This window comes from Argiope bruennichi, chromosome 10 (assembly GCF_947563725.1).
Source record: "Argiope bruennichi chromosome 10, qqArgBrue1.1, whole genome shotgun sequence".
Classification (NCBI taxonomy): Eukaryota; Metazoa; Arthropoda; class Arachnida; order Araneae; family Araneidae; genus Argiope; species Argiope bruennichi.
This window is the reverse complement of record NC_079160.1, coordinates 64,166,487-64,181,573: the sequence shown is the minus strand read 5'-3', so window position 1 is coordinate 64,181,573 and position 15,087 is coordinate 64,166,487. Positions and strand designations below refer to the sequence as shown.

Sequence of the window (15,087 nt, the reverse complement as noted above, 5' to 3'; positions counted from 1 at the left end):
CCTCTTAAAGAGATTTTACAAAATACAGGGTATTCTAAATATATTAAAGATTTTCATGTATATTGAAATTGGATTTTTGAAAATGTATAGCATTAAAACGATTAATATTTTTAAAAAAACTTTTGTGTATTTTGGTATTGTGTATTTATGTATTTTGGATATTCTGATACATTTTTCCTATACAAACAGACACGGGGTATATTTTTTCAAATGTAATGAGCAGTTCCTCTTTCCTTTCAATAATTCTCGGCAATATTTGAAGAACCCACTAGAAACCGGAATTCATGTTACAACGTACCTATGATATTACATTCGAATCAAAATACAACTTTTAAATTCTGTACTCTTTCCTCAGATCTTCGAACCTTTGGGAATTTTCAAGATTTAAGTAACAGAGATACATTTGGAATTGGAAGAACTGGTGAGATATTTAATCAAAAGTTTTAAGAAAATCATTCTTAATTTGTTTTAAAGAATCAGACAGATAGAAATACGAACTTTTCACCTTTCCTCCTGATTTATTGGAGAGCAATCCATGCTGCGAATCAATAGAATCTTCACGCCTTTTAGCCAAACTTGGAATTAATTTGGCGTATTAATATTAATTTTGCCATAAATGTGAAGGCTTTTGAAAATATAGTGATTTTAATAGTATCTCTATTCTGACTCGAAAAGTGCGATACTTTTAGAAACGTCCATAACCTTTTAAGGAAACTATACGAGCGAAGGCGCACATATAAGCCACACACAGGCAGTCAGTGAGTGAATTCTTTCTTTGGAAGGTTACTGAGATGCAAGGTTTCTTACTAGGGTATAAACGATATTGCGAATCATTTTATTCAACTAATGCAAGTTGTTGAATTCAGCAACTCACACACATGCAGTCAATGAGTGAATTCTGTCTTCGGATGCTTTCTGAGAAGATTCAACTAATGTATGTTGTTGAATTCTGCAATTCATACACAGACAATCAGTGAGTGAATTCTCTCCTTGCAAAAAAATACCGAAAAACAAGGTATCTAACTAAGATATAAGCTATATTGTGCTATCATTTTATTTGACTTATGTATGTTGTTGACTTTTGCATGTGCGCTCTCATGTATATTTTGGTTGCACATATATTTAGTTGCCTTTATTATAGGCTTTTTCTCTCATTGATGAATAAAGCATAGTTATCCGTTTTCTATTCTACAGAAACTCTCACCATACACTCATCGGATAAATATTTTAAGTAACTTTGATGTTAGGAATAAGATCAAAATTGATGATGTTGACGACATATCAAACGGAAATGGCTGTTGACTTTATGGGTCAATATTCTCTTTTAACGCTATTTCTCATTTGGAAATTATAAGACATTTATAATGTCGTAAAATATTATTTCATTACCTTTCTTTATTGACATGCGGCAGTTCAAAGCAAGCATTGCTAATTGGCACGACGGTTAAAGGGTTTAAAACTCTATTATTCTTGAAAAATATCATGAAGGCTCCGCCATAAAGATTTTGCTTATAAAATAATAATATTATCATTAATTTCACATTGCCGTAAATAATCATTTAAATACAAAGGAAGTCTCATACACAATGGACAATAAAAATTTCATTATACCATTATACTCCTAGAGTGACTGCAGTTCAAAAAAGAAGTTGCAGTTATTATAGGCAATATATATATACCAGTGCCTTACTTTAATGCATTTATATATATAGGATATTTCACAAATTTTAATAAAATAATTTACAAACCAATATTCTCTGGTAGTTGAAAGATTTTTGCAAACCTTATTCTATCTTAATTTTGGCAAAGATAGAACAGGTCTATAAAATTTATTCAAATTTATCAATTTCGATTATTTTAATGAGTTTTTAATTTTGATTAGGATTTGTTTTCATTCTTGATATTTCATTTCCAATTTCGAACAATGAGAATCATGGATATTAAGTTTCATCAAAATTTCTTGAGACATTTTGAGCATATGTTCATATATTCCTTAGTCAATCGCATTCCTTACCCAACAACATAATGATACTTTTTTTAAAAATTCTTTATTAATGTATTTCGTATGTTACCATTTTTCATTTATTGCTTTAATATTTCGCACGTTATTGAGAAAATCAATCATCTTAGTACACCTCTGAGAAAATAAATAACTTGTTATAATAAGATATTCAAAATTTCTTTTCAAATAATTTGATTAAATACACTTCAATTTTACAATACTTTTCATTTCAAAGTATTGAGTGGCGTGATTATGTCATTTAATTCTAATCGATCCATCTTTCCAAAAATTTCTGAAGGCAATTTCTGTTACATAATTTTCATTCAAACAGTTTTGATACTGACAATTCAACCTTAGCACATATTTTTCATTTTACAGTTTTAAACTCATTAATAAAATTTAATGTTAATCGGTTAGTTAGTTACATAAATTAAAAAAAAAAAATTATCTGCAACTTTTTCACATGTGGATCGATTTATCCTAAAAGTAATTTTAGTTGGTCAAACTGGAACTCATTTGCCGTGTATCTTTTTAAATCATCCCTGTCATTCGGAAGTAAAGCAAGAATATTTCATTTTTGCCGATTTTATGTGTTTTTCCGTATTATAGTGATATTTCAGTGGTTGTGGGGCCTTTGTCTATTATATGGAACCAAAGGTGTGATGCGAGGAACTCTTCTGTTTAAACAAGCAATTGTATTCTACAAACCGGAAACTGTACAGGTAGGAAAATGTAATATCGTATATCGTAATATTCTGTTAAATATATTCGAAATATTTAACAGTTTTTGAAGGTTTAGAAGAAATACGTATCAAATGAGATTTTCATAAAAAGGAACTAAATAAATAAAGTATTTCTTGATGTTTCGGAACTTAATTATGACATTGCAACTAGTGTGTTTCTCTAAATATAGAATGGGGTCAAAATGTCAGTGCAAATTTTACTAACTTATTTATAAAATTTATTACTGAAAGCAAAATCAATAAAATAATAGCTCTGTTCAAAATTATATGTATATATCGAATACAATTTACTAAAAGGCATTTGAAATTATATCAACAGCAAATACAATACCATAATATCTGCAATCACCTACAATATCTGTACTACCTGTAATACCAAAATACTTGAACACCTAGCACCATATAAACCTGTAATATAAGAAAAATTATACTTCTTTTTAAAAATTATTTACATTGTAATTAAATGTTTAGTCAAAACTGATCAGTTTCTACTGCCTCAAAATAAAAAATCTATGAAAATGATGTACCCTAATTCCAGAACAAAGATACGATAATTGTAAAAATAACAAATCTAAAAAGTACTCGGAAACTTTGGTAAATATCTCATACTGCGATATGAGAAGAAAATATTGTAATAACATTTCAGCATAAATATAAGGATAGCCAGGAGTTGCATTGTGCATCAATCGTAAAGACTGGCTAATATTTCATAAAATTCCAATGAATTAAGGGAGATGCTAATAGTTGTTTAAATTGCTGCATTAAAGTTGAAAAGAATTATACTGACAAGGGAACATTTATAAGCGCTACAATTTTATGTTAAAGCTTCGTCTGATTTTCATCAAATCCCAAAGTGTAAGCAAAAACAACTTTCTTGTAAAAAAGATGTATTATAATTGCTGCATTTCATTATTATAAATTTGTTTCAATATTTTACGCTATGGAACGAGGAATCCTATTTTAAATTAATTTTATGAAGGAAAGTTTCATTCATTGAGGGTTTCGAATTATCAATAAGATCAAGGATCAAATCATGCTTTTTTTCTTTCATCTTTTTTTATGAATTGATTAAACTCATTTTTATTTATAACTTATTTATGCTATTATACATTTTAATATGATTATTACAATTATAAATATTATATACATATTTTTGATTTTTAAGTTCTATGGCGATTATTAGATTATTTTCATTTTATGCATATTAAAATGAAAATAAGCTCAATGTAATTATGGAACATACACTCACATTCGAGCACTTTGCAAATATTCTTTTTCAGTATTATTTTTTCGAGGTACACCGATTTGTGACTTTGAGCTAAAAAATTACGGAATCACGGAATATTCCTGATTTACTTTTTAAAAAACTAATTCTTTAAGAAACCAATATATTTATATTGTTTTCTAAGAAAAATTGCAATTTTTTTGTGGATACAGCACAACCTAAATCGATTTAATATGCACAAATCATATTCCGTTTCGAGAATAGCCCAATTTCCAAAAGTAATTTTTAAATTGTGATTCTTTTTAATGCGGTTAATTTTACAAATAATTTAATATAACAGGAGACATATTTCAAACAACAGCATAAATTACTAACAAAAATGTCATACACATTATAAGTATTTTTTACTTCATATTTTATTCCATCCGTTTATTCTAATCAACCTTATATTGCAGGTTTTATTAAGTGATAAAGATCTTATTGAGAAAAGCAGCGAATATAAGCTTATGGTTCCTTGGCTGGGTACTGGACTCGTTACAAGGTTTGGGGATGGAAATATTTTTTTTTGTTTATTAATCAAATATTTGTTTTAAAAAATGATAACTATATTTCTTATCGGCTTATGAAGAAAAGGGATGAAAATTAAACAAAATAATCTATTCTTAAAACTAAATTTTTCAAAGAAACATATTGTTTTATTTAAGATGAGAAGAAAAATGTATTATTTTAGATCTTGTCTAGTTAAATCGAATTATATTATCAATTCCATTAATGTGAACTAATAGTTAATATCTAGATTATTTCTCAAGTGCAATTAGAACAAAATATGGATTAGTTTCATACGGCTCGCTAAATATAATTTATGAATAGCAAATATAATTTATATGAAGCGCACACAGAATTTTTATATCAGTAGTCTCGTTTTTTCCCAAGTCAAGTCATATTAAAAATAAAACCTATTTGCTAAGTAATCTAGAATTAATTTTTCCAGTGGAGGCGCAAAATGGCGGAAACATCGGAAGCTGCTAACACCAACATTCCATTTTTCAATTCTGGAGAATTTCATTCCTGTGTTCCAAGAGCAGTCCGAAATTTTGGTTTCAAAATTACAGCTCCGTATTCAGGAACCATGGATAGATGCTCTGCCACTTATATCTACCTGTACATTAGATGCCGTATGCCGTGAGTAACCAAAAAAAATAATATATTTTTCGGACAAGCATTTAATTTCTCTGAAAATTTTACTTTAGGTATATTATTCACTTTTTTAAAAATAAGAAAATAAAAACTATTTATTTTTTTAAAAAAATAATTAATTATTTTTCTTAATTTTTTATTATTTAATTTTTTTATAAAATTTATTTATAACTTTTCTTTTACGCAATTAACTTCCTTTTTTAACGAATGTCCTTTTAAAATTCTTTACTGGATATTAGGTATAAGAATATTCTTTTTTTTTTTCACAATTGTTTCAAATTTTTTAACATTTATTTACCTTTACTCATTTCATGCATATAAAATTAAGAGTTTTGGATCAATCTTACACTCATTTTTGATGTTGTTTCGATTTTCCTTGATGCTGTTATTAAACACTTCTTGAGTTTTAAAATTTTATAAATGTGTATTTTCAATGGCAATATATATTCTTAATATTTTCAGAAAATCATCATCACCTTATTTAAGAATTAATTTCAAATTAAAGTACCGTTTTATTACATTAAATATATGTTAATCTGAAAGACTTTCTTTATAATAATGCCATAATATTTGCAATAATAAATTAGAAATAAATGTCTTTATTACATTTATTAAATGGTATCTTTGTTTACTACCTATTTCAGAGAGTGCTATGGGAATTTCCATTAATGCTCAAAATGATGAAAACTTGGAATATTGTAAAGCAATTCATGAGTAAGTTTCGAAAAATTTTATATTCTCCAGTTGATTTATTATATATACATCTTCCTTTAAAATATATTACATACTTATAAAAAACTTCTTTTTGTTGATTTTCTTGAAACTATGAAATAAAAAATTTAAATCATTTAGACATACCTTCATGCCTTGTGACAGGAATTAAAGCTATATTATCGAAATTGCCTTACATATGTTCTGCTCTTACGGTACATGAGCATTTCTAATGGACACCAGTTTTATGACAAGATAGCACTAATAAAAACGTAAATGTACAGTTGCTTATCTTCTGTTTTTTGTGATGTTAAAATTTCTCTTTTTCAATTCGTTTGTAAAAATATACAGAAATTATATAGAAATTTTCTTTCACACGAAATCACACGTTTAAATATTTTAAAAAATGATGAAAGTGGTTTATAGTTTAGAGTAACAATCTTATTTATTGTTAAAAATTAAGCAAAAACTTATTTTTAAAAAAACTGAGAAACTTTGACAAACATTTGCTCTGCTTTAAAGTTAATAATTTTTAAAAAAATATATTTTGAAATGGCGTGTAATTAGTTTTTTGTGCAATATAATGTTTTCGGAAATTATTGAGAAAAAGATAAAAATCAGTTTAATTTTTAATTAAATTAATTAAAATTTACTTAACAACTTTTAAGTGTGTATTCCGAGTTTATATACATGCCGTTTGACTCATGTACTCAGGAATACCTGCTGTCTTACATGCACAAAAAGCAGGCGCTCGGACACACACACACACACGTACACGTACAAGACTTTAATGTTTCTAGCAATTTGATAGGATAAAAAAAAATTGTTAGAAAAAAACATGAGCATCAAGTTATGCATATGAAATTAAAATGATATTATTAATCACAGTATATATTTTTGATGGGTCAGCTGGCCAATACTTTTTACACAAAGAAATCGTATTATTCTTAGCTAACATTTTTTGAGGCTACTCTCTATTACATAAATGTTATTTAATCATCAAGAAACACTGTATTAATGATAATATGATACGTAAAAACAATCCGGTTTATATAAATGGTAAATCTATATAAATATAAATGGTAAATCAATTTTAAAAGCGAAAATAAAATGTAAAGTAGAAACTAAAACAATGATCATCGAATTCATCGCTTCTAAGGGGGAAAATAATTATGAATTCAAGGGAAACGGATTATAACATTGTTTTAAAACACTCATTCATCTTCATTTTTGTGAGATAAAGATTGAATTAGGAAGTTTTCTGTGTTATGATAAAGAAAAAAAGATTTTTTTGGGGGGGAAGTAATAATTGCATCTCACGCTCAAGAGAAAATGCGAAAATCATGGAAATTATGGTTTAAAATCCGATTTCCTATTTGGATAATTTAAAAGAAATTAGATTTCCTATTATCATGCTAAACATTGCCAGAAAGCTGAATTAAGAGTATAATAACAATTTAATTGCTGTATAATAAGCAATAAAACATAGATGGATCGGATCAGTGTAGTTCTATATCTAAAGGTAATACTTGAACAACATTTTCCGAATAATATCTGCTTTATATGGTAATAAAGTCAGTAACCAATTGATAATTTTGATGGCATCAATTGCTCCTGATGCAAATTTAATGCTGAAATATGTTTCTACTCAAAGAACGGATTAATTGAATTGACTCTAACTGTTTAATGTTGAGTCTGTGTTTTATAAAATGGATTTTATTTTCACAATGATGTATCTTGCATCATTTTATAATATAAATTCAGAAGCTAAAATCCATAAATAGAAAACTATAGAAAGAGAAATTAAATATTCAATTAAAAATTATGAATTCAAAATGAAAAAAAAAAAAGAAACCTTGGCGAAAAAAAAAATGCAATAAACATTTTAATTAGAATTCCTGCAATACTCGCTGCCGGCGTGCTGGCCTACACGTAGCGCGCTTTTCCCATGACCTAGGCTTCCCGGGTTCGAGTCCTGATTTCGGCATCGATGTTCTTTACCCTGTGTCCTATCTGTGAATCGTGTAAAAGAGCCCGCCTGTAAAAAGGGGTTGTGCAAACTAATGTGTGAATGTCGTCTTCATTTGAACTAAAAATCCGAATTCTGCCCTCGGATGCTGAGGGGCCTTTTACTCTCAGAAGCTACTGCACAAACTCAGTTTAAATTGCTGGCTTGTCTATGGCAAGTGTTATAGTAACAACAGCCCAATACTAGCTTGTTTGCTGACGATTATTTGATCCCTTTTTCGTTACAAAACGTATATTAACTTACAAGCTGTATTGCAATTCATATCTCCGTTTTCGAAAAAAACATCTATTATTTCAAATAAATCTCAACCTTAGAGTTATGTGATATGTCAGACGTCACACAAGCATCAATCATGTCATCAAAGGCCTTGCAATGTTATCGAAGAATATATACTTTCTCTTTGAAATAAATTTGCAATCATAAATCTAACTAGACGAAAAAAATCTATTGATAGCATACTGCCTAACTGTAAGTCGAATGTGATCAACAAATATCTTTTGGGTAGCTATAGCAAATGAAAGGTGTTTTTTTTTCTTCCAAATTACAGTGCCTTCTAGATAGCATTTCTCTGTTGTGGCGGCCCTGATGCACATTAAATTCATCGGTGCCAAACCTCCTCCAGCTGGTGTGCTGTGGATGCTTGGAGAAGGCGACGCCAGCTCTGGAGTCACTCTCGTCATCTGACCGCGATTCAAAATGACGTGGTACATCCCAAAATAGCCCTATTGTTGCTTTAGAACGAGACGTTAATTTAACTAAAATACATATTAAAGCTGAAGTTATATGATCAGTTGTGTTTTCAGCTTCTAAATTATATTTTTGACACATTTTTCTCAAAATTCATAAAAATCCATTTGAACATGTTTTTATGAACGTTGTTTACTTTCTTTTATTACTTAAATATATAATTATTATTTCATTAGAATCACAGATAGTTACGTATACCGGATGATGCGACCATGGCTATATCCTGACATCATCTTCAACTTCACTTCACACGGGAGAAAGTTCAACACTAGCATTGAAATTGTTCATGGATTAAGTAAGCAGGTAGTCCAACCATTTCTACCCTTATTATTGAATTTTAATATTTAAATTTATTCTCTGAATTTTTGAATTAAAATAAAATGTACTTACAATTTTCTTCTTAAAATTATTATATAAGCACCAACTGACCAGTTTGCTTACAATATTAAATTTTTCGTCTAAAATGCGGATGTAACTAGCCATCTGATTTCTTTATCTTTTGTTCTGATATTTGCTACAAGTCAATTGAAATGGATCGCTCAAAGTATGCAAGATTCAATACGCGCTGAAGTGATATATCGAATAGAAGGGATATTTCCCTAGCCAAGTATCCCTGCACTGTTCATGAGCTCATACCCTGTTCTACTGTTTGCAAAAAAATAGAAGTTTCTACCCACGAAAAATCGGGAAACAGTTTTCTTGACTAGTCAACCGCTTATTCACATCGAAGCACTCCTTAATTTTATACAATTTCCGATAAGAAATTCCATATCACTGTCTCGAATATTTCTTCAAGACAATACAAATTATTTTCTTCATAAACTACTTGTTATGGCGGTAAGCCTAATTCTGGCGGTATGAGAGGAAGTAATAAATTCGTGGATAGTGAACAATTTGAAATTAATGGACTTAATCCATATTAATTATAAACATAAATTTATTACTATTAACACTCATAATGAACTATCAATAATTACAAGCAAAGTAAAAGTACGTTTACCATTATAAGTCTTTTGGAATTGTACCTCCTTTACACAGAACATCATTAAGAGAGATATTTAGAGTAGTTTTTTTGTGAGCCATTAAAAACTATTCTTAAGGGACAAGCGCGATTGTCAGACATAAGTACACCGTGGAGTGGAAGAAAGAATCCATCATCAGATTTTATTTCATCAAATTCCAACACTTCTTCCATATGATATAAAGAAAGATATTCTTTAATAAATTCTGTGTAAAGAACTTTTAATTTTTTATCACGATCTAGACGTCTCCAGAGTTGATCTAGACGTCTCCAGAGTTGATCAAGACGTTTAGACGCAATGGTTCTAGAATCCCCTAAATTTACATTTTCTTCAATATTTGGTTTGAATGGTAGTGAAACAGAATATCTACCACAAGGTTCCTTAACGTGCTTTCTTTCAAAATGATTTCTACAGTATGAAAGTTCATCGTTAAATTTAGTTTGCACTTCGGAAATATTTTCTGTTTCCCAAAAAGAACGTAGGGTGTCATCTAAGTGACTTAAACCCTTTGAAAGGAAACGATGATTTGGATAACAAGATTCATCATTATATGATCCTGCGACAATAAATCCAAATTTAGATTATACTAATCTGAAGTTACAGTTAGGCAATTTTATTTGGTTTGGACAAAAAGATCAAAAAAGAGTTCATTTGCTAACAAGCAAGAAATCTCTGAAGGTTGGTTAAAAATTTTATCGCAAGAATGCAACTTGTAGGAATTGTAAGTTTCGAAATATTTATCTTTTTTGAAGGATGCATTTTTATTATATCTGGAGTGAGGAAAAGTCAAATTCATTCAAGTGAAATGTATCATCAAAGTTCGAAACAGCTGCCTTTGAAAAACGATTTATTCTTGAAAGAGAATTATTTAGACCTTAAGGTGGAGTTGGTTTTTATTTTATTTAATCCTAACTTATCTGCTGCCTTCACAGTTAAATAATTATTTTCTGAAGCCGAATCAAAAACGCAGCGAAGCTTTATCTTCCCCTTTGGCGCTGAGCTATCGTTTACATAATTTTTGTTCTGTATTTACTGCTGAGTTGTTGGCAATTCTTTGTGCGCTTCAGGAGATTTCATCTGCCAATGAACGCAATTTTATTATATACACTGATAGCATGAGTGCTTTGGAAGCACTATGCCACTATGACAATCGATTGCATTCATTTGCCTTGGAAATACTGACTACTCTGCAGCTTCTAAAGAGTAAGGGATTTAATATAATTTTTAGCTTTGTTCCAAGTCATGTGGGAATATATGGCAATGAAGCGGCTGATTTTGCCGCAGAAACTGCTTCTTCACCTTTATCACAAGAATTACCATATGGTGATGCGAAGAAAACATTACTTAGACATCTTTTTTCTACTTAGCAGAGGAACTGAGATCTGCATATTCATAATAAATTGTATTCTATCAAACCTACCATTAGATTGTGGTCTGCTCTTCCTAAACGAGAGATCGACTTCAAATTGACTCGCCTTCGTATAGAACACACGCGTTTCACTCATAAGCACCTCATTTTTGGAGATAGCGCACCCGTATGTCCCACTTGTCATACTAATTTTACTGTGAAACATATTTTGATCGAATGCCCTTCTTTTAATTCACATCGTCAGAACTTTTTTAATTGCTCTCTGTTACCTTGTGTGACTTGATGGATGAAATACACCATCCAAATCTTTTTAATTTCTTGAAAACTATTTGTTTTTTTCAGCATATTTGATAATTCTGTTCTTTGCTTACATTGCAAATTTTTAAACAATTCTGTCAATATTGCTATGTTTTTAACGCACATTTTAGAAACTACTGTTGATCTTTTGGCATTTGATGTCTTTGATTTTAATTTTTAACCATATGCCTGGCGCATTTTAACCAATTTTGGCTCTTGCGCCAGAAAATCCCCAAAATACCAAAATACCATCTTCCCCTTTGGACCATGAATAAAAATCATAGCAGTATTAAGCAATCCTTTGCTAATAGAATCGCTTTTGGAAGCCAAGTAACAGATGACTCAGACGCTTCGCTCGCTGCAGGAGAATTTATTTTTTGATTAGTAATACATTTATCTTCACATAGTAAGATATTATGCATTGCGTTAATATTTTTATTTTTGCAGTTTATACAGAAAAAAGAACTGGGACAATTATTAGAATGATTTGTTGACAGACAACGATCACATGCATGGTTTAATTTGACAATTTTCTTCCTTTCAGAAAATGAAAGATTTTTAAATTTATCACATTTATATAAGGGATGATAAAAATTACATTCATTCATGATGCATTTATTTTTTATTTTGTTTGTTTTTGGATAAAAGAGATTTAACTCTAGACGGATTATTATTCCCACTGAAAACGGAAGTTATTTTACATTTTGTTGGGTTATTTTTTGCCGAGAAATCTGGTTTGATAACAGATTCTAGCTGCAAGCATCTTAATTCCAAAAATGAAAGGAGTTTTTCTAAACTGGGAACTTCAATCGTTGTAAGACTTAATTGAAAAACTCTTTCAGATTCCTTATCAAATTTATTTTTAACACATGCAATATTATAGTATCAGATAAAGGATTAGATTCAAATTTTAGATTTTTTAAAGATCGCATATGATTTCTAACAGCATCAATTGATGACCTAATTTGAGTAGGATTTTCATTACGTAATTTATTAATCGAAAGTATTTCGGATATGTGTATATCAACTAACACTCGTTTATTTTGGTATCTATTTTCTATGACATTCAACAGAGAATCAAAAGTATATTGATAACTTTGAGTTAAAGCTGCTTCGCGTTTTAAAGAACTTTTCAGATATATATAAGTTTTTGAGTCTCATCCAATGATGGATTGTTTCCAATAACATTCATAAACTGAGATTTGAATAGTTCAAATTCTTGAAATTTTCCACTAAATGTAGACAAAGGTAAGTCAGGTATTTTAATATTGGCTTTCGGAGTAGTGCAAAAGGTTCCGTTTCGTTTTGATATTTGGAAAGATATACAAGAAGGCTTACTTTCATTTCTTGAGCATCTTCTTCCAATTCAATAGTAAGCTCTAAAGCATCTTTTATATCCACATCATCAGGCAGAGCACATAATTCACATTTTATTTGATCGAGTCCTTGCAGAATATCGTTGACTGATGTTAGCTTAGTGTTAAGCAATATAGTATAATTTTTGGAGTCAGCGGAAGGCTGAAATTTCTTGGTGAAGGTTTCAAACTTATTAATTTTAGTTTTAAATGCCCCTCTTTGACGATTTAAAGCCATGAGCGACATTTTATAAAGATATCTCTCCGGTACGTGGACGGACTAATTTTATGTTATAGTGGTACGCCTCATTCTGGCGGTATAAAAGGAAGTAATAAATTCGGTGATAGTGAACAATTTGAAATTAATGGACTTAATCCATATTAATTATAAAAATAAATTTATTACTATTAACACTCATAATAAACTATCAAAAATTACAAGCAAAGTAAAAATGCGTCTACTCTGTATGAGTAGACTGGTAAAGTGAAGTATTTTTAACTGGATATAGGTGGCGACACCATACATTAAAACAGGAAGTAGCAGGTGGTACGAACACTAATTTTGCAAGAAACTCGCTGAGATTCCGCGTGATTGTAGAAATAAATTTGTTCTGCTTTTCCTCTCGAGCTGTTGATCGCTCACACTCCACGTGAATGTATACTTTTCTTGACTGCCAATCAAACAAGAAATCTTTTCTGCATAACTTTCAAGACAACGAGACTGCTCAGTCATCTGGAGTTAGGAATGGGAACTAATCCCGGCATGATATATCTAAAAAAAACACAAAATATAAGCTATTTTCAAATTGAATTTTACAATTCTTAATAATACCACTTCAAAGAAAGAACTAAAATTGCAAGTTATTATTTAATGGAATTTCTTAGTATATCAACCTAAAAAATAGAAAGATAATTTAAATTATCCACATAAGGATTACAAATCACACAAATGAAAAGATATTTTTCAATATTGAACAATATGCATAATTCAATTTTTATACCACATTCCAGGCAAAAGTTTTCATATATGCATTGGAAGAAGTAAAAGGGGTGGGATTACAGAAGCACCTACTTTGACAAGTGATGTTAAAGCACTATATTTCATGCAACTTTATGAAATATAAATTATAAACTCCAGATATCGATTACACTCGCTATGGCATTGGTAAAAAAGGGTCGCAATACTTGTATCAGAAATTACTGAACAATGTTACCATTGTCATATTATCCGCACTTAAATAATGTAGAATTATGTATCAGATTAATTCTCTCTTTATGACATTACATTATAATTATTGCCAATGCTCCACAGGTAATAAAAGACAAGAAAATTGAAATGATAACAGGTGTTAATGGGAATTCGAAATCAGAGAAGGAAATGGAAGGAAGCTATTTTCAAAACAGGAAACCGTTTTTAGAGTTACTTCTGGAATATCATCTGAAAGATCCGACATTTACAGAAAACGATATAAGAGAAGAAGTAGATACTTTCATGTTTGCGGTAAAAAAAATCAGCTATCTTTTATCTTATTGCTAATTATTACAGTTATAAGATACTTATGAATTAAAACTTTACATTTTTCACAGGGTTATGACACTATGGCAGTAACAATAAATTGGACCTTATACTGTTTAGGAGTTTACCAAGAAATTCAGAAAAAAGTTCATGAAGAAATAGATAAGATATTTAAAATGGAAGAGAACAATAGCATCTCACGCGAAACTTTGACACGAATGAAATATCTTGAATGCGTCATCAAGGTAATTTAATCTATGAATTATCAAATGCTTCGATTATTGGTTAAAGATAATTGGCTGTTATTATCTTAACTCACATTCCCTTAACCTTACGTTTTTATACAGGATGTATTCTATAATTGCCACCCAGTATCTAATTTCTAAATCTTTAGAGATTAGCTTATAACTTCCAATAAGAAAACTTGCTTTAATGGCATAAATAATTATTTTTTATGTTTGCAGAAGTTAAAAACTGGCTAAATTATAAAACTTTGAATATTACTGTTTTAGACGATTTTAGACTATTTCAATGACAATGACATTAAGATTCATTAATTAATGCATGGTACTTAATCGAAGGATTATTAATATAAGGAAATTTATTTCTCTATTATTTAATGAGGTTTAGTCATATTTTTTTAATGTAAGTGTGTCAAACACTGCTGTATATGACTAGTAGGACTTGATTACAATTATAAAAATTCAGATTTCCTAACTATTTTATCCATATATTGATTGATTCAATTAACATAAAATTTAATTTTTTGCATTTGAAAATGTATACCTATCTGTAGCATTCAGAAATTTGCTATTGGACCACGATAAGAATGAACATCTGAGACGAAATGTCTGTTGTTTCATAATTTTTAATA

General features: G+C 29.4%; 1 protein-coding gene across 1 annotated transcript in view; it reads left to right on the top strand.

Moving 5' to 3' along the window:
* The window catches only part of LOC129988688 (cytochrome P450 4C1-like), a 29,569-nt gene that overhangs the window by 8,068 nt on the left and 6,414 nt on the right, over nt 1–15,087 (top strand). The window contains exons 3-9 of the mRNA XM_056096963.1: nt 2,612–2,724; nt 4,426–4,511; nt 4,962–5,152; nt 5,812–5,881; nt 8,831–8,957; nt 14,010–14,198; nt 14,285–14,458. Of these exons, the coding sequence (XP_055952938.1) occupies nt 2,612–2,724; nt 4,426–4,511; nt 4,962–5,152; nt 5,812–5,881; nt 8,831–8,957; nt 14,010–14,198; nt 14,285–14,458 (950 nt within the window). The remainder of the gene's footprint in view (nt 1–2,611; nt 2,725–4,425; nt 4,512–4,961; nt 5,153–5,811; nt 5,882–8,830; nt 8,958–14,009; nt 14,199–14,284; nt 14,459–15,087) is intronic.